Raw genomic sequence first — 18813 nt, forward strand, 5'->3', positions numbered from 1 at the left:
AAGCCCTCCCCAAAAGTTAGAACTTGGCGGTTTTCATAGTGATGCCAGATGAAAGAAAAAAGGTTGACTGTGGTAGATTTTTGGTATTTAGGGTAGTTCGCAATGAAAGTCACAATAGACTACGGCAAGGGCTATACAGGTGTGACTCTTCCAGTACAACCTTTGGGGTGGTTTCTTGAAAAGAATAACAAAATAAATCTAAATTAAAATATAATGTTTTTTATATTTCATTATTACTCAACATTAGCATTTATCATACATTATACAAATCAAAATTAGTTTATTAACATACAAAAAAATTATTTATTGACAAAACTTAACTGAAATTTTATAAGATTTTTAAAATGTGCCTGGATTGGGCCTGTTTTTAAAAAATAATCATATTTAAATTCGTTAAGATTGCCAGTCTTTCAAAAAATATTCAATTAAGTACTATTATTTAAAAATATTTATTTTAAAATACTAAAAAAAGACTCGTTCAAAGTGTCATCCCCCAAAATAACGGGAGACCATAGAGTCCCACCCCTATGCGATACGGCCGTTACGACTGGCACATCGCTAGGGCGAAAGGCGATGTTTAAAAAAATCAATATGAAGGCCACAACGTGCGGGAGTTCGTGAAAGTTTAGCAAGCGTTATTAGTCAATGATGTCGGGGCGTTGTGCACTCGAATTGATAGCCAATAACTCGCCAGGACTGCCGCCGCGGCAGTGACAAGATGGCCAACTGAAAGGCTCGAAAGCGCGAGACCAGAAAAAAGCGAGCCAAAAGCAGCAACCAGCCACCAAGTGATGGCCTCCTCCACATCCTCTGCGCGTGTGAACAGCAAAGCAGCCCCAGCCGCCATCGCCGTCGCCACCACCACCACCACCGCTCCCCCTCCTGTTTCCTCCTCCTCATCTGCGCCCGTTTCCGGTCCCGCCTCCTTGGCAGGAGCTGCCCCTCCCGCTCCTTCTGCCACTTCCGGTTTTCCAGCTGTGACCCTAAGCGACCTGATTGGCCAGCAACTGAAGCACCTGAATCCCGATGAGCTGCTCCACAAGGACGAGCTGCAGCTGCTCGTGCTCCTAACACCCGTGCAGCGCCAGAAGTTGAGCAGGGATCTGGAGGATGTCGAGCTGGGGGCCAGCACTTCAACGGCGGCGCCACTTTCCCGTCCCGAAAACGCCGAGGAGGATGAGGATCTGATTGGGGCAGTGGGCGGACTGGGGATCTCTTCGCCTCCCACGACCAAGGAGCCGCTGCTGGATTTTAGGTGAACAAAACGCTGGTTACGATTGTGGCCATTAACCCTTTTGGGGTTCCATCTACCGATTATTATGATGCTCAAGAATTTTGATTATAGATAACTAGGAAAATCAGAGGTTTGAAATATTGATATTATGAAGCAATGTAAAATAAGATTGGTTTTGTTCAGGAACCGTTCTTTAAATTGTTGTTTTTTAAAAGTATGTAATACTTATGCATACTACAGTTACCAAACACTGAATATAGCAATGTGTTCCATGATAGCTTTGTTAATATTAGAGAAAATGTTTATAATATTTTATTCAGAAATAGTTCTCTAAATAATTGTTTTTTGAAACTACGTATTTATATAAAAATGTACCCAAACACAAAATATTTACCATTATGTAACTTAAAAAAATTGGTAATATCTGTTTATATTAGAAAACATGTTTGTAGATATTTTTTTATAACCACAATGTAGTTTATTTTTTTGTATTTATCCAACGTGTTCATCTTCGTTTCATATCGCCCCCAAACATGATTGCCCAACATATTTGAAACATATTCAAAACGCATGGTCGCTTTGTCGACCAGTGACCTTATATGGGTTAAGTGCCGGGCGGCCTTTCAAGCCATTATGCAAATCCATAATTACCCCATGAAATTAATTTAATTTGTGGGAGTTGATTTTGCACCCCTGCACACTGGGCCAGATATACGATTTTTAAGGCCTATTCAAAAAAATAAAATGTTATAATAAGGTATAATTTTCTTCTATATACATAATTATCCCGCCAATAATTTTGAAAATGGAGCGGATACGTAGTATTATTTTTTTTTATTACAAAAGATTTTTTTTCCTTTTTTACAAGAGTCTAAGCCTGGCCCAGTGTGGCCTGAACGATTGCATGCATTCGTACGTTTAGGTTAAGGAGCATTGTTTGCTGTCGAACTCGGAATTTGGGTCACTTCGTTTTGACATTTGCCGTGAATAATTAACCAACCACCCCTCCTTTCCATTTTCCAAATCGCACAGGCCACAAGTACTCAAATGGTTTCAACATCTGCGCCACCAATCGGGCCACTTCAAGTCGGAGGAGGAGTCGCGTCGTCTGCGGGAGGCTGGCAACGATTCTTACCGCAAGGAGCGGCATCCGCTCAAGGCCAGCGATCTCTTCACGGAGGCCATCTTCCTGGCCCCCGCCCGGAACACGCTGGCAGCCGCCCTAGCTCACGCCAATCGCTCCCTGGCCCTCTTTGATTGCGGCCTTTATGCGGTAAGAAGACAGTCTTGAAAAGCCTCCTAACTATCTGGAACTCACCAGATTGATAAGATAATATACTAATTTTGGTGAAATTCCATATGAGTATAATAGTTCAGTACAGTTTATTTCGATATTAAAGTATTCAAAAAGCAGTTCGAACTCGCGTTTACTCGAAACAGATCAAAAAGTACCATTTTCAATATCTATATTACATTTTTTATTGGCAAAGATGATAAGGAAATTTTATCCTTGAATATAAATAGAATGTTTGGAATAAATCTAAATCTTTTGCCTTATATTACTCACCCAGTAGACAGGATTATTTTGTATTAGTTATAATAGGGGAGCTACACATAAATATCCTTATGGATTTAAGAATAATATAAGATAAAGTAGAATCATTTTATATTCTTAGTACTTAAGATTAAGATTTAAATTTGTAAAAATATAGTATTATGGCTTATAAGGTCTTTTAAATAAGTATTTTTTTAATGAAGTTTCCAATTATCCTCACCAGGAATCCTACGACGACTGCCTGTGCGCCCTGGACCTGGGCTATCCGGAGGAGTACTTGCCATTGATTAAGCTGCGCCAAGCCGCCTGTGCCTTAAAACTGCGCAACTTTGCGCTCTGCGAGGAGCATCTGCACGAGCTCCTGCACATCGAACTGAACCAGGTGTTCGAGACGAGGACCCACGAGCTGTGGCACCAGTGCGAGGTGCTCAAGGTGGAGCGCTTCGAGATGGCCGTGCAAACGGGCGATGATCTGGATACCAACGATTCGAAAGCCTTCGAAATGTGAGTGGATATATCGAGATATTAAAAATCCTCTTCTAATCTTATATTATATATTCCAGAGCCTGGTTGGACAACTCATCCTCGCTGCACACCACCCGGGCGTTGGCCAAAAACGCCCTGATCTTCGAGTCCGAAGCGGTGGCCATGGTGCCCAGTGGCAACTGCCGGGTGTGCGACCACTGCGGGATCACCCAGTTCATTCCCTTCCCCTGCATTTACTGCTCCAACCGCCAGGTGGTCTACTGTTCCCGCAAGTGCCGCTTCAAGCACGCCGCCATCCATGCGGTGGAGTGCTTTGGCCACCAGATAGAGCTGTTCGAGTCCTTCGGCGAGGTCTTCGGGATGCCGCGACTCCTGCAGCTGGCCTTCCGGATGTTGATCACCGGACTGCCGGAAATGCTGAGCCACTGCCGTAAGAAGCCTACGCTGAGCAAGCTCTGGGCGGCCATCAATGGGAGTCTGCAGGAGCGCCAGGACATCGCCTACAGTGCTGTCCTCCGCTTGGAGCGGTTGCGGGAGGAGCGGCCCTCGGATACGGTGATTGCCCTGGCCCTTGTCTGCCACATCCTGGCCATTTACCTGAGCAAGTGCACCATGTTCTTCGAGCAGCTGGAGAAGAGCCTGCCCACGGCCTCCCGGATGTCCAGTGCCGAGTGGGAGCTGCTCTGTGCCGCCCTGCTGATGCGGCACATTGGTCAGTTGCGCCACAGATCGCTCACCGCCTGCCGATCCTTTGTCCTGCCCGCTGATCCTCACGTCTTCTCGCCGCTCAACGAGTTCCAGCTGTGGGCCGCCCCCATGCGACTCCAGGAGGGTCGCCTCCATCTGCTGGCCGGCGAGGTGGCCGTCGTCTCGTACGCCGTCTATCCGGATACCCTTAGTTTGTGCCGCCACAGTTGCTCATCCACGATCTGCGCCAAGTTCTCCGGCCGCAAGGTGACCGCGTTGGCCCTGCTGGATCTGCCGGCAGGATCGGGGATCTACAACTGCTTCGCGGGCGGCAACTTCCAGCAGATGCCGCGGGAGGAGCGCAGCAAGCAGCTCCAGGAGCGCGGCATCAAGTGCCACTGCAACGCCTGCCAGATGGCGCAATCGGAAGATCAGTTCGTAAGTCAGGGCACAATTCTACCCTTACATTAAGAATAGCTTTTTCAACCTCTGTTTTTTATTTGCCTAACACGAAAGATACAGTAGTTTTCAGAACTAAATGTAACCTTACTTACTTTTTTACTGAAATATAAGTTTACTTATAATTGTTTACTTGGGTAAAACTATTCTCTTCTATATATTTTGTAAACTATTTTACTCTGTTCTCTAATACGTTTTTAACATATATTAAAAATCTAATAATTTCCCTTTGTTTTTAATCCTTCAGCACAAGTTTCATCGCTACCGTTGTGATAATCCAAAGTGCATGGAAATCTTCACGCCCAAAGCTCTGCCACATGCCCCAAATCTGCGCTGGTGGCTCTCCGAGGAGTACACCCAGCCGGAGTTCAATGGCGCCGAGCTGATCCAGTGTCCCCATTGCGGGGAGTTCCAGAAACTGGAGTGGTTCTGGGCCTTTACCACGTCCCTGATCGATTGTGAGCTGATCGAGGAGCGCTGCAAGCTGTACGCGGCCATCGAGCGGGCCGAGAACCAACTGATGGACCTGCACGAGTGCAAGGTAGCTCTGGCCAGGCTCCTCCTGGAGCAGTGCCTCATGGTGCACCGTGGTAAGTCCTCGGAAATGAAAAGCCATTGCAATTTATGTGACTTTCGGTCATTGCCAGCTCACGTTTCTCTCTTGGTTGCGCACTTCTCCCACTACTCGACCTTCCATTTCATTGTATTCATCCTTGTTATAAGGATTACATATCACTAGGTAGTTGTAGAACCAGAAAATAGTTATCTTCGAAAAAAATGCATTTCAAGTATTGTTATAAACGTTATTATAAGGATAACATACCACTAGGTAGTTCTAGCCATAGCTTGGGAGCTTTGCTACTTAGATTTAAAAAAAATTTCTTAACTAATTATAATTATATTTACTTTAATAGTCGCCTTAACAAAAAATATAGCATACGAGATAGCATTTCAATATAGTCAGATTAGATGATAATGCTTTTTTTCAAAGGTTTTTATTGTTTTTCTTTTGTAGAACAGTTTTAGACTTTATAACTGAAATACCCTTGAATTTTCTTTGGATTTTTTCAACTTAGTCCTCTACCCTTGAAAACTATCACTGTTGTTCTCTCTTTCTCTGTCTGCTCCTCCTACCTCTAACAACTTCGGCAACCAACAGAGGGCGCCACCGTGCTGGACGACTGGGAGTTCAACAAACTGGGTTCCATCTTGCGATCCGTACTTCCCGGGGTTATGGCCCAGTACGGCGGTCAGTCGATCGAGTACGTGAAGTACTTCGCGTACTTCTGGGATGTGATGGCCCTGAGCAACTACAAGTGCAACGATCGGGAGCTAATGCAAATGCTAAACGCTTTGGAGTTCATCGCCGATGAGTTCAAGGATATATTCATCAACTACTACGAGGATTATATTGCGCCCAAATTCGCTGAAGAGTCCTATGGCAGTGTCGTAGATACGCAAGTTTAGAGAAAGAGCAAGCCGAAACCATGAAACCGAGCAAAGTTAAATAAACTTAGATATATTTTACTCTGTAGCGAAATGAAACGAAATGAAAAACACCCACAAAAACTTCTAGGAAAATTCTATTGTTGACCCATACAAAAAACATAAATGCATATATACTTTGTGCTATTATTAAAAAAATGGTGCTGAGATATTAAATTGTACGAAACGAATGTTACATTCATTTAGGTGATTAAGTCAAGGCAAATAGCGTGCGAGAGAAATCAAACGATCATATTAGTAGAGAGTCATATCATGCACACATTATGTTCATATCACACCTAGGAAATGATTAATTAACTGATTGATTATATAGCAAATGACTTTTTCATTATGCATTGCGAGCAATATTTATGAATTACAAAAGCTAAAAGTGGAACCTACTTGGAGTGCCCACTGTATGGATACCTATGATTGGAGTCTTTAAAATTTAGTCAAATTTAAGTAGAACCCTGAACTCAAAATCTTGATGATCCATACAGTGAGCAGAGCCAAAATGGAATACTTAATCGGTAGATAGGCCGAAGCAAATCTAAGTGTAAGCATTAATTTAGCTTCTGAGAAGCTTCTACCTAAGTGTAGCCACTGATCTCGATTGTTTGCCAGGAACACGACGAATTGTTTTATCCACTTAAAGAAGCCCTTTTTCAATCACTTACATACATATGTATTTGCTTGCCATCGGGCAGCCTGACTGTAAGCTTTTAATGCTTAAAAATCAGATAGGAATCAAACGCAATCACTGCAGAAACCAAAAAAGATATAAAAAGGAAAACAACAAGACAACAAATGAACAATTTAAATTAATGAATATTCGAATTATATGAACGAACAAGTGTTTTTCAAACCTCGCCTTAATTTTTTAAAGTGTTTTGACATACGGTAAAGATAACGAAGACAAAAACAACAGCAACACGCACTGATACAGCATAGGCCAGGCAAAATTCACACCGACACGCCCACACACACGGACACACAATCAGACACGCGAATCTATATAAATAACTAAATACAAATTACAAACAAGATACTCAAACAACTTCTAGCAGCTATAAACAAATGCAATAAATTCTTTTTAACAACAAACCGAACTTGTGTTTTTAATGACCATTAAATATATGAGAATTTTCAGGATACATATGCTCATAAGCAGGAAAAATACAGTATATGGAGGTCAAAACAAATATTTTGAGGGAGTATTAATTTTTAAAAGAAAACGGTGGCTAGCAAACTTTTAAAGGAACAAGAAAAGTGTGTATTTAAAAAAAAAAGAAAAGAATATATTACTTATGAGTATAATTATTCCTTGACCATTTTTTTCATACATCGTTTTCTTCTCTTGAATTGAATCTCTAAAGTTCTTTTTTAAATAGAACAATAACATTTTCATGGGCATAAATAAATTTATTAAAAACAAAAATAGTTTCTTTCCTAGTGCTTAAACTTTAGAACAACTCTTTCATGCTTATTACTTCTTGGAGAAAAAGCTCATGATGCCGGCTTGCTTGGTTTTGGACCCATCTTTCCCAGCTTTTCCGGCTGAAGGCGGCGACTTCTTTTTGCTGGCAGGGGCTGTGGCCTTGGGGGAAACCTTTTTCTTGGCGGGTTGGGCCTTGACCGGTTTCCTTTGCGTGATGACGAAACCATCTTCGTCCAGATACGTTTCGTTGGCTGGTTCCCTATCCATTTCCTCATCCACTGCGATTACTTCTTGCTCGGTGGCCTTCTTGGGTGGCTGCTCCTCGTCCTCGGAATCGCTGATGCGTCGCCGCTTGGAGGTAGAGGGCTTCTCCACATCGGATTCGTTGTCGGAGCCAATCACCTTGCGCCGCAGCTTGTCTAGCTTCTCCTCCTCGTCGGAGGATTCGGCGCTCTCCTCGTCGAACAGTTGGACAGAGGTGTTGGCCGCCGAAGTCTTTTTAGTGGGACTGGGGGATTTCTTCTTAGATGGTTCCTTTTTAGCTGGAGCGGGTGCAGCTTTCTTGGTTTCTTTTTCCTTTTCGGTTGGCGACTTCTGTGCTCCTGGTGGCTGCTTCTTGAAGAAGTTATCCATGGTACCGGCAGCTGGTTTGCTGGGAGTGGCCTTGACATCCTTGGGTTTGCTGGCCGCCGCTGTGAAGAAGCTGTTGATGCTGCCTTTTTTGGCAGCAGCAGGCTTTGCTTTGGAGGCCTGCTCCTTGGGTGAGGTCTTCTTGGATTCCGGAGAGTGTTTTCCCTTGCCAACTGGGGGTTTATCGGCATCTTTCTCTGTTTTTAGGGAGGATTTGGATGGTTCCACCTTTACAGAAGACTTGGAGGCCTCTGACTTGATGCCCTGCGACTTGGAGGGCTCACTTTTAACTCCATTGGTGGCTGGGACTCCATTTGCAGTGGGAACTAGCTTTCCCGCTCCTGGTCGCTGCTCCACCTTGGCCAACTTGACCTCCAAGTGCTGCATGGGCTTGAAAGTCGCAGCCGGCGATTTGGTGCCCCCGGCGATTTTCACACTATAAAGCTGGGACTCCGCATCCTGGACCTTGGCCAGCCAATCCTTCAGCTTGCTCTCGAGCACCACGGAGTACAGATCCTCGCCGGCACCAGATCCTTGGGTTTTCTTTTTGCCATGCACCAAAAACCTCTTCTCGAACTTTGTGGCGGGTTCCTGGTTTTTGATGTAGGCCTCCAGCACATCGTTCACCTCCTTGTAGGACAGCTTGTACTCCTCCAGGAGGTCGGTGACCAGCACACAGCGGTCGAAATCGATCATGCAATCGTCGAGAGCCTTTTTAAGCGACATTTCCAAAATTGTTTGCTAAAAATTGCGCGAAAACAAAAGTCGAGCAACGGGCTGCCAACTTGAGGAAATTCAACATGTACTCAAATTGACCTCAGTTAGCTAAAAATTGACTAGAGGTGAAAATAGACCCGCCAATTTTAAAAGTATAAGGCAAGGAACATAAAACAAGATAATAAACTACATTCCATTATAAGCAAAATAAAAGGATAATTTTATCTTTTGAACCGTTTGATTAAAGTAAAGAACGCATTTTCTATAAGTTAATTTCATATTTTATTTTAGAACTGTGAAGAATAAAATTTTCCACAAACATCGATTAATTGGCTTCATCCAATTTTATAAACAGAATTTCTGGAGCACGTTCGTGAACAATGCGATTGCTACTTTTTTTTAAATCCTTTTTATAACACTTACACACTTTTATTTATCCGTTTTTGGAGATAACACCATTTAGACATTAGAAGAAGACATATTTTTGGGTATATCATTTGATTAAAATTAAACAATTAAATTAAAAGGCCAAAAAATAGCCAGGTTAGGCTTAAAAATAGCTACATTTACAACACTACTGCCTATCGATAACAGCAGTTTGCCGCAATTCCAAAGTGAAGAAGAAGAGCAAGAAGTAAACAAAAGGATTGAATTGTGTAGATTTTCTATTTTCTGTCTAATTACCGCCCTTACAATGCAAATAAAACCGAAAACCAGCTCAGAAACCCAGCGGATGCAGGAGTAAGTAATAAATCAACTAGAGAATCCTTCTTAAACTACGAAATCCCACAGGCAGGATGCAAATCAGACGCAAATCACGCGGATTGAGGAGTTCATCAACGAAGTGCTGAAGGAGGATCTCCGGCAGCTGGAAAAGTGCATCGGCCAGTTCAACGAGGAGATCATGGAGTACGTCCAGCTGAAGAACACCCTCCAGACCTTCGACACCCATTTACCCGAGGGCTACAAGACGCAGGTGAACATCGGCAGCAACATATTCATGCAGGCACGCGTCCGCAAAATGGACAGCATTCTGGTCAATGTGGGCAAAGATGTCTACCTGGAGATGTCCATTCCGGAGGCGGAACGCTTTAGCGACACCCGCGTCAAGATCCTCACCAAGCAATCAGACGTCCTGCGAGAGGAGAGCGTCAAGAAAAGGGCCCAAATCAAAATGGCCCTAATAGCAATAAGCGAAAGAGCCAAACTCATTCAAGATGTTTAGAAGACATGGGATATTCTGATTCTACAGAATTAGAATTAAGGTACTCTTCAAGAGCTATATATACCAATGTTTTTGAAACTTTTTAACGTACATACAATAAACCCATAACAGCTTTAAGCTCTCTCTAAAAATATCATTATTATAATTTCCTATAGACAATTTACTTGAAGGAAACCGTTCCCAAGACATCTAAGGACCAGCTACACAAGCACTTGGTTTTATTTCTTTTCTACCACAATTTACAAAGATAATTTACAAATTACGCGCCTCGAAAATATTGTTGGCCTAGGGATTTTGGGTGAAAACATAGATAAAATGGACGGAGGGAAAGGGAATTCCAGGTTATACGTCCTGTCTTACGACAAATCATCCGAGGATCCTTTAGGCCTCAATGTGGACTCGGCCACCGGGCGACCTATTCCTGACGGACTACGAGAACTCAAGGGGTTACAGAACTGTTCGTTGAGAGTCCGGTTCTGGTTGGAAATACGCTGGGAGGTGCTGGTCAAGTTCTGCAGTCGCCTGTCCATCTAAGGGATTTACAGGATAGGTTAGGCATCTTATGGAAAATCAAATTACTATCCGTTTCTAGAGGTCCTATGATAATCCAATTAGGGATAATTTTGAAAAGACAAAAGTAATATCAAATAGTTTTTAAATCATTTTGGAGTTCTCGTATAATATCCTTGCTGATGTTTATATTCTTAACCAACTCACATCGTTTCCCGCCTCGGCATTCGTCCGTCTTCCGCTCATCTGAGGTGGGCATGCCAACGAGGAGCTGGACGCATAGTTGACCGCCTGCTTGACCCGGTACATCTCCGTCTCCAGGAGCGTGTGGTCCCGGAAGAGGTTGCGATAGTCCTCGGCCAGCGCCTGGTTCTCTTCCAGCAGCATGTGGATGTGCTCCTCGGCCCGCTTGGCGCACTGGCGCATCGCATCGTCGGCCCTGACCTGTGCATCCTTCCACTTGCGAAACGAGCCGATGATCTGATCCTGCTGCTGGTTTACCTCGGTCTGCTGCCTAGCGGAAGGAGAGAAGATGGCGGCTGCTCTTATATGGATGCACTCCATCCCGGACGGACTACCTACTTCAGACGGGTCACTACTTGCTGGTGCTTGGCCTCTGAGGCGCGCATGTCCTGCCTCACAGACTTCATGACCTCATCCATCTGCCGTTGACTTTCATGGAACCGGGCTTCCTCTAAGCGCAGTTGTGCATGTAATTCGCTAATTGTTTGGCGCTGCTTCTCCACCTCCAGATGGAAATTTTTCTGTTGGTCTTGAAGTGCCCGCTCACGTCCCGCTGATACGGCTTCCTTCTCCTTCAGGGCGATCACCTCCTCCCGCAGCATTTTGCGCTGGAATAGATAGTGTCATTTCTTTGCTAGTTTTAAGAAGGCAAAGCCGAAACCCACCTCTGTCCTCAACTCATCCTGCAGCTGCTCCAGCTGATCCAGTTTTGACTGCAGGCTCTGCACTCTTCTATTGGTTGCCTTAAGCTCCTGGCACTGATTCTCGAAGCTTGTCACCAAGTGCCCGTGTTTGGTGCACAGCTCCACGCGTTGTTCTTCTCGGTTGTTCAGCAAAGTAGCCATTTCCCGCACCTGGCGAGACAGGTCACCTGTAAGAGGGATAAATATATTTGATTACAGGAACCCGTTCAATGCTGAATTCATGGTCAAATGAAATAGCAATTAATAAACAAATACTTTTTAAATTCAAATTCAAATCCAAGGAAGTTAGGGAAAAAGGATCTGTGATAATTTGTAAACTCACAATTCTTCTGTTTGAGTTCGTGTATCTCTCCTTTAAGTCGGTTGTTTTCGCTGAAGTCGGAGTAGCTCCTGATCATGGACTGCAGCTGGTCGATCTGATTATCTCGATCCTTTAGATTGTTCTGCAGTCCTTGGATTTGGCAGGCGAGGTGTTCGTTCTGGTGCGAGAAAGATGGGAAGAAACCAGAGATTAAAGTTAAGAGCTGTTTAAAAAATAGCTGTGTGGTGTATGGCCAACTTGTATTTCTAGTTCGCAGTTGATTCGCGGGTGATCCACACTGTGGAGCTCTGGTTCTGGACAGGATTGGCTGGTGTGTGTGCTCTGCTGCAGGCGCTGCTGCTGCTCCACCTGCTCGGTCAGTTCCTCGAGGTCCCGCTTGAACTCATCGATAATGCTGAGGTAATTGTCCCGCGTGGCCTGCAGGATTTCCGACTGGGTCTGGCAGTGGAGGAGCGTGTGCTCCAACTGCTGGCGATGGGGGCAGTCGGAGGAACTGGCCTCAGCGTTCTACGAATTCAAATTAAAAGCCGAAATGGATATGGAAGTGGAACATGGACAGCTGGCTTACCATGGCAAGTCAGAAATCTGTAACTAATTGCCTGCAAATCCGCGCACGGAATCACCTGTCAGTTGTCAATTGTCGATTGCAGATACGAGTGTATATCTCTGTACTCAAATCGCTTTCGGTGTCGAATGCTCGGGAACGGAGCCTTCGTGTCGGCGGCCACAGAAATATATCTCGCATAACCCAGACGAATTTCGACTTCATTACCGTTTCATTTCATTTCAATAATATTGCTATTAAAAGTTTGTCACGAAAATAAAACCAATTCGAGCCGTAGGTGGCAAGGTTTTGGTTTCGGGTTTCAAAGTTTCGTTTCTTTGGCACTTTGGCAACACAAGTTTTGGTGGGGGTGGGGAAGTCCCCCCGTTTTATAGATATTATTATTTGCGCGGCCCGACTGTTTGACACGATTTGAAAATAAAGTTGCCGAGCGGGTGGCAGCAAATAATATCGTCTGTCTGACGAACTATAGTTATAGAGAACTATAGTTATAGTTATTTATTGGGGGGTGAGTTCTAGAGGAAAGCGTGGCTCGGCGCACTTAAAACACTTTTAAAGGCGTATTATATTGAGGAGCAGGAGGAGTTCGAATTTGATAGCCCCGGGGAAATGTGAAAATCGATTAAGACGGGGGCAATGAATTGTTATGATTCCTTGTCTGTCATTAAACCCATTAAGGGGCCCCCACATTTCAGTTTTCCACACCTTTTCCACCGACTCAATTTGCACATTTACAGTTTGCACGCTGTTCACCTTTTTTTTTCGTTTACCCCCCTCAAAACACTCGAAAACAATTTGCACTTTTGGCCAACTTTTCCCTCGCGTTTTGAGCGGAAAACTTCCTGGCTAATTGCACGCTTCTCCTTTTGTTTTTCGCGCCGAAAAATACGAAAATTCAAATTGGTTTACTAGGCGCGTGGGCGACTAATTAGGGGTCGTAAATCGTGATTTATAGGCGCAGGTTCAGTATATAGCGCGAAATTCCCGACTCCTGGCGCTTCCTTGATTTGTTTCACGCGACTAAACAGCAACCGCCGACGGATGACAGGATTCTGAAGCGAACTACTCCGGTTCCCAGCGCCGACGACCCCTTGACTGGGGCTTCCTGCCGAGTTGTGTTTGATTTTGCGCCCAGCAGTTTGCCAAGGAGATGATCTCGTGAGGAACTTGATATACTTTTAAAAAAATTCGAAAAAAAAAATTTGTTCAACTTGTATTTTTGAGGAGTCTGCACATACATTAATCCTGCAAACTGTTGTTTTAAAAAAATGATTTGTTCTTATTTTCCGTTCTGTTCTCTACGTTTCCCTTTTTTGATGGCCTAGAGATGGTCTAGTGGCCATAAACCTACGACTTATAGAGACTTCGAGTCACGGAAGCTCACTTTCTTAATATAAAAAAATATATTGTAACTTTTATCAAACAGGAATTACGGGATCTAGGATCACTTTATATTATCCCTTGATCCCACTCACGAGGATCACGAGCAGGCCTCGTCACTCGAATCCCTGCTCAATCCAATCCCCGCGGCTCTCATCGATATGCATATCACTGCTCGCCTGCCTCGCGTGTCGATTGTGGGTAAATAAATAACACGAAACCTATTTCCGATTCGCCAGTTCCTGGGGGGAAGGTGAATCTGGATGGAGGGCAGGAGGTGCTCCCTCTCTTTGGCAATTGCAGTTGAACATACAGCCGAGTTTCCACAATAAACACATTCGCGAGCGATTTGTATTTGTCGAATGTAGACAAAAACTCGAAAGGGGAGTGAAATGGATCTCCTACTTTTGGGTCCGGGCAGAAGGTATATATGGGTAAATAAATCAGAGGACTCGAATGGCAACAATATTTGTTGTCATTCCAACCAGGATATATACATAGAAAGTATATAAGTGGCTTCCTTCGCGAAGGCGAATGTCATTTACCACATAGGAGCAATATTATAAGTCAGAGGCATGGTCTAAAAGTTGATAAATATATTAGAGGATATAAAATAGAACTAGGATAACAATAATTATTTCTGCAATCTGAGATTAATTAAATTTAAATCTTGTATCTTAAAGATAATATTTATAGTTTGCCCCCCGTTTCACTAAGCTCCAGGCTTTTTTTCGCCCCATGCTTTTCAGTTGATTTGTGTACATAAACAAACGTTTTTTCTTCTTTTAGGGTTTTGGCGGGAACTATTTCGATGATAAATAACTTTACAACTTTGTCGAACTTTAAGCTATACTTAACTACTTAACTTGGCTTAGCTTAGGATAAATGTTTAGGAGGGTCAACAAGTGACATAGTTACTTGGGGGTCCTCGATTTTGTCGTTGTTTTCGTTGTTATAGTTTTAGTTGTCGTTGGCTTAGTTGAAGGTTTAGTGGCTGACTTTTGTTTTGCCGTGGCTGTGGGGATTTTGGTGGCTTTGCTGGGCTCCCTTGTGTTTATTTGGGAAGGTGTTTTCGTATCGCTTTTCTGCATTTGATATGACAACCGGGGTTATTGGAATCGCTTAATTGCGGGGTAATCGAAACCGTCAGATACTCACACATGCCATTTGTTTCTGCTCCTGCTCGGATCTCTGCTCGATTATTTCCATGATGGCCGCACAGAAGGGATTTTCCGTCGAGGATTCCTCGTAGATTTCGTTGTAGGAGAATTCCACAGAACCCTAAAATGAAAGGAGTTGGATTAAACACAATCTGTGTGGTTATATCCGTCTAGATTTTCCTTCTATTAGGAATTTATATAACTTTTCTAATAAAAATATAGTTCTCTTCGGTATTTTTCAAAAAAAAAATATTATTTTTTTAAGGATTTTAAGATTCCTTGTAGAATTTCATAAAAACAATAATCTAATAAAATACTATAAATATAGTGTAGTCTCACCAGTTTGCAAATCATTTCGGCGATCTCCTTTAGGATATCGCTATTCCTCTGACTGAAGCCGCTTTCCGATTCAATTCTGGCCTGCAGCTCTGAAATTTTGACTTTATCCAAGGTTATAGCGAAACGTCAACGTATCGTAGATCAGGAATACACACTTTTTGACTCGGTATCCAGGCGCTGGTACTTCCCGTGCAATTCCCTGTTACTTTGGCTAAGGTTGTGCATCCGCCTTCGTAGGGCTTCCAGCATCTGGGTGTCAGGATCACCGGGACCTGTCCGTGGATTAACTGAGTTTAGCCAGGATTGGTCTATGTCCGATTGAAGGATCCTTAGATGACTACGAATGCTCTCTAGTTTCTTCACGGTATCATCACGCTCGGATGTCTGAAAAAGAAGGGATATGGATAGAATAAAATGTTATCAAAAAGAGGTGTCGGTGGATATCTTACCAACTTTTCGAAGAAGCACGACAGACGTTTCCGGCTGCACTCCATGGCCTGGTAGTCCTGTTTGTGGTGCAAATCGAAGAGCTCGTTGAGCTCCCTGTTCAGCATCCGGAGCATCTCGCTCTCCTGGGAGTCCTGCATCGTGAGATTCTCAAGCATGTTGTTTGTGCGATCAGCGGTCAGCGTATCGCTGGCGAACTCCTCCGCCTTCGCCTGATCGTGTTCCAAATCCCCGGTGGAGTTTACATTGGTAGAGTGACCCACGCCTTTCGTATGCTCTGACATGGTGGCAAAGCACTCAGTGATCTCTTGCAGCTATTTATAGGGTATTCGGAAAAGAAATGTGTTAGTATGAAGTTCCTGAGTCTTTTGAGTTGAGTACACTGAGAATTTCCTATGAACTCGACGTTACACTAAAACGTAAGCTGATCGGGTTTCCGATCGGGCGTCACAACAGACGATTAAACGATAAGGAAAATATTCCAATTAGTCTATTAATAAATTCAGAACCGTCACTAGCTCTCCTGATAGATCTTCAAAACTGATTTATTTTAACATTAATTCCAATCTCAATATCAATCGGTGGATGGGGATTGTATTTATTTTTGTAAATAAGATAGTTATATTTACTACTTGAGGTTTTTATGGGAAATAAAACATTAAACTATATCACATCAGACTATTAAACGATAATATGATTAAACGAGAATTATATGATAAGAAAAATAATCCATATGTTCTATTAATAGTTTGAATAACGTCACTAGCTCGCCTGATAGCCCCACAAAAGTGATTGTTTTTATAACTTTTTTATGATCTATCCATCATTATTTTGGTATACTAGATAATTAAATGTACCACTAATTATATTCTTTCAATGTTTGAATATACAGACTAATATTGAATGGCTTAAAAACTTTGTATGTGGGATATCTCACCTGCTGATGAAGCTGGGCTATGCACTGATCCTTGAGGAGCAGCTTCTGCCTGGCCGTGATGATCACTTCATCCAGGGCGCTGATCTGGGACTTCAGGTGGCAGAGCTCGTCGTGCTTGGCGGCCATCTCGCTGACCAGAGACTTCATGCACTCGGCCATCTGCAACAGAATACAACTCCAATGAAAACCAGGCTCAACAGGCTTAACAAACAAAATATAATATTTTATTAAACAGAAATAGATCAACGAATCAATGGTTTCAACTTCTTGTGGAGTTCCCAAATCTACGGGACTTGTGGACGCACTTGCTCTTGAAATCGCCGTTGCCCCTTTCCCTCAGGGGTCTTTGGCCTACCTTCTCGCTCTCGCTTTCCGGCAGGGGCTCATCCTCTCCCACGCCCATCAGTTCCTTCACGGTCATGGTCTCCAGGGACAGGCCTTTCAGGTCCCAAATGCCGCGATGGTGGGCAGTCTGCACAAGTTTTATGAGCTTGCAAATGTCCTTCTGCAGCTTGCGATTCACCTCCAGCGCCTGTTGCTGCTCTCCTTGGGCCGACTGAAAGCAGTCCATGATCTTGCCGTAGGCCTCCTCCTCCAGATCCGACATGTTGCCCAGGATCACGTGGTTCACGTGGAGCAGGAAGTCCACCCACTCCTGATAAGTGACCAGACGCAGCTGCGAGGTGTACTAGAGGTAAAGGAAAAATGTGGGGGCTTAAAAAGGATTTAAAACTATTTTAATTTGAATAGTAAAAAGTTAGCCCTAATAAGACCTAGTACTACCAGATGGTTCTTGAGAAATTAAAATTATTACGTATATTTTACATCATTTTTTAGATGGTAATTATTTCCTCTTCCATTTACCCCCATGGATTACCTATCCGCTCACCATTGCATCACCTCCCTGGCCGTCCAGGCTGTCAATCTCTTCCAGCCGCTTGAGGAATATGTTGTTCAGCTCGAAGTTCATCTTGCCGTCGTCGTTGGCGTCCGGCAGCTTTTGGAGCAGGCAGCGATAATAATCGGTGGATATGGACTCCGTGCTGGAATTGCACTGGGACTGGGTCGAGGCCTCCAGGGAGGATCCCTCCCCCGTCAGGACATCCAGCTGGGAGGCATTGCTCTGCTGCGATTCCTGACACCTGGAACTGGCCGGTGGCGGTGATGGTGATGGCGGTCTCGAGATATTTAGGCCCATGGACTGGGCGTTCAGGACGAAACCAGTTCCTCGCGAGCTCATGATATCGATCCAAAGCGAAATTCCAAACTACTTCCTCCTTCCGTTCCGACTGGTGCAGCGGGATAGCATTAAGTTAGTCCAGTTCTTATGCTGCCGATTCAAAGCTGATTTGGTCTGGCTGGGATTAGCTTGTGTAGTTAGACATGTGTATAAGGTTTCCACATCGGAACGTTCACTTCGAGAGCGGCAATCTCAAGGCACTGCTGATCGGAAAGATCGGAGGAGAGCGAGGGCCCCGAATGCAGTTCTCCTCCCCTTGAAGTGCACGCAAATCGCTTGGCAAAAAGTCACAAACCAACAGGAAAAAATAAAATCACAGCCTTTGTAAAGTTGTAAACTTATCAAAAAGAACCCAGAAATGGGTGAAAAAAAAACGGAAAAATATAATATCTGATTCGAACCTTGGCGGCGACGTCAGCGCTGCGTTCATATCTTTTGTTTGTAGTCTTCTGACGTAGCAATGTAGTTTTGTTTATTTATATTTTTCTTGTTTTTTTGAGCTACACACACGCGTATTAAGTATACGGTTTCAGCTTGTTGTTTTTATTTCTTTCCCCCGTTGCGATACGATCCGAATTCCGCGACTTGGCCGAACTGAACAACCTTTCGCCTGGGGACCGTAGCAAAAACTGAAAACCGAATCTCGATCGCCAACTAAAGCGAACTGAGCGGTTCGCATCCGCTCCCCAGGCCCAGAGAACCTCTCTCTTTATCGGGGGAACTGGAACCCCCGACTCTCTGCTTATCAGTGCGTCGGATCGGATCGAATTGGATCGCTCCGTGTTTACCCAAGAACTTAGCGGTGCCGAGTTTCTGCTCCCGATATATCTTGCCATATAGTATCCCTATCCGCAAGTCATCGCTGTTTGCCAAAGTTGCGGTTTCGGCTCGGCCAATTTCGCATAATTGTTAACTTATTTTGTGTGGGGTATTTGCCAATGGATAAGTTTGTTTGGCCGAATTGATAACTGCGATATGGGATTGGTATTGGTGCCAGATAGGCTGAGCTATCCAAAAGGTTACGCAATCCCGAAAAAAAGGCCAAAAAGT

At 43.9% G+C, this 18813-nt stretch overlaps 4 protein-coding genes across 12 annotated transcripts; 2 read left to right on the plus strand and 2 right to left on the minus strand.

Annotated features, from left to right (window-relative positions):
- Positions 1-560: 560 nt before the first annotated feature.
- On the plus strand, positions 561-7010 carry dao (down and out). 2 transcript variants are annotated; one of them, XM_017089990.4, is made up of 6 exons: positions 561-1255; positions 2267-2507; positions 3013-3293; positions 3353-4400; positions 4669-5011; positions 5069-5190. In XM_017089990.4, exons 1-6 carry the CDS (start codon positions 792-794, stop codon positions 5158-5160), a joined length of 2469 nt encoding a protein of 822 aa, XP_016945479.2. In that variant the 5' UTR covers positions 561-791; the 3' UTR covers positions 5161-5190. The 2 variants fall into 2 exon arrangements, with proteins under 2 accessions (XP_016945479.2, XP_016945478.2); XM_017089989.4 differs by lacking the exon at positions 5069-5190 and adding an exon at positions 5581-7010 and having other exon boundaries at positions 564-1255.
- Positions 7011-7205: 195 nt separating this feature from the next.
- On the minus strand, positions 7206-8772 carry PolD3 (DNA polymerase delta subunit 3). The gene has a single exon (XM_017071477.4). The coding sequence runs from the start codon at positions 8698-8700 to the stop codon at positions 7393-7395; it is 1308 nt and encodes a 435-aa protein (XP_016926966.2). The 5' UTR covers positions 8701-8772; the 3' UTR covers positions 7206-7392.
- A 503-nt stretch (positions 8773-9275) lies between these two features.
- On the plus strand, positions 9276-10047 carry Uxt (Uxt prefoldin-like subunit). The gene is made up of 2 exons (XM_017075168.4): positions 9276-9432; positions 9484-10047. The coding sequence occupies exons 1-2, from the start codon at positions 9386-9388 to the stop codon at positions 9914-9916; spliced, it is 480 nt and encodes a 159-aa protein (XP_016930657.2). The 5' UTR covers positions 9276-9385; the 3' UTR covers positions 9917-10047.
- Positions 10048-10117: 70 nt separating this feature from the next.
- yuri (yuri gagarin) lies at positions 10118-18397 on the minus strand. 8 transcript variants are annotated; one of them, XM_036817564.3, is made up of 13 exons: positions 18165-18397; positions 17413-18038; positions 16879-17211; positions 16524-16682; positions 15589-15900; positions 15295-15523; positions 15140-15240; positions 14799-14921; positions 11696-11852; positions 11335-11540; positions 11009-11277; positions 10634-10940; positions 10118-10446 (listed from the first exon to the last, which is right to left on the minus strand). In XM_036817564.3, exons 2-13 carry the CDS (start codon positions 17761-17763, stop codon positions 10273-10275), a joined length of 2721 nt encoding a protein of 906 aa, XP_036673459.2. In that variant the 5' UTR covers positions 17764-18038; positions 18165-18397; the 3' UTR covers positions 10118-10272. The 8 variants fall into 8 exon arrangements, with proteins under 8 accessions (XP_036673459.2, XP_070852490.1, XP_070852524.1 ...); XM_070996389.1 differs by having other exon boundaries at positions 17413-18083; XM_070996423.1 differs by lacking the exon at positions 17413-18038 and having other exon boundaries at positions 18165-18396.
- Between the last annotated feature and the right edge of the window lie 416 nt (positions 18398-18813).

Source organism: Drosophila suzukii, chromosome 2L (assembly GCF_043229965.1).
Source record: "Drosophila suzukii chromosome 2L, CBGP_Dsuzu_IsoJpt1.0, whole genome shotgun sequence".
NCBI lineage: Eukaryota > Metazoa > Arthropoda > Insecta > Diptera > Drosophilidae > Drosophila > Drosophila suzukii.

Coding starts and splice junctions, on each gene's coding strand:
- dao (XM_017089989.4), top strand. CDS start 792: ATGGCCTCCTCCACATCCTCTGCGCGTGTGAACAGCAAAGCAGCCCCA. Junction 2,508..3,012: donor TTGATTGCGGCCTTTATGCG/GTAAGAAGACAG, acceptor TATCCTCACCAG/GAATCCTACGACGACTGCCT. Junction 3,294..3,352: donor GATTCGAAAGCCTTCGAAAT/GTGAGTGGATAT, acceptor TATATATTCCAG/AGCCTGGTTGGACAACTCAT.
- PolD3 (XM_017071477.4), bottom strand. CDS start 8,700: ATGTCGCTTAAAAAGGCTCTCGACGATTGCATGATCGATTTCGACCGC.
- Uxt (XM_017075168.4), top strand. CDS start 9,386: ATGCAAATAAAACCGAAAACCAGCTCAGAAACCCAGCGGATGCAGGA. Junction 9,433..9,483: donor GAAACCCAGCGGATGCAGGA/GTAAGTAATAAA, acceptor GAAATCCCACAG/GCAGGATGCAAATCAGACGC.
- yuri (XM_036817564.3), bottom strand. CDS start 17,763: ATGAGCTCGCGAGGAACTGGTTTCGTCCTGAACGCCCAGTCCATGGGC. Junction 15,524..15,588: donor CGTGCTTCTTCGAAAAGTTG/GTAAGATATCCA, acceptor CTTCTTTTTCAG/ACATCCGAGCGTGATGATAC. Junction 11,853..14,798: donor AGCAGAAACAAATGGCATGT/GTGAGTATCTGA, acceptor TTCTCGCACCAG/AACGAACACCTCGCCTGCCA.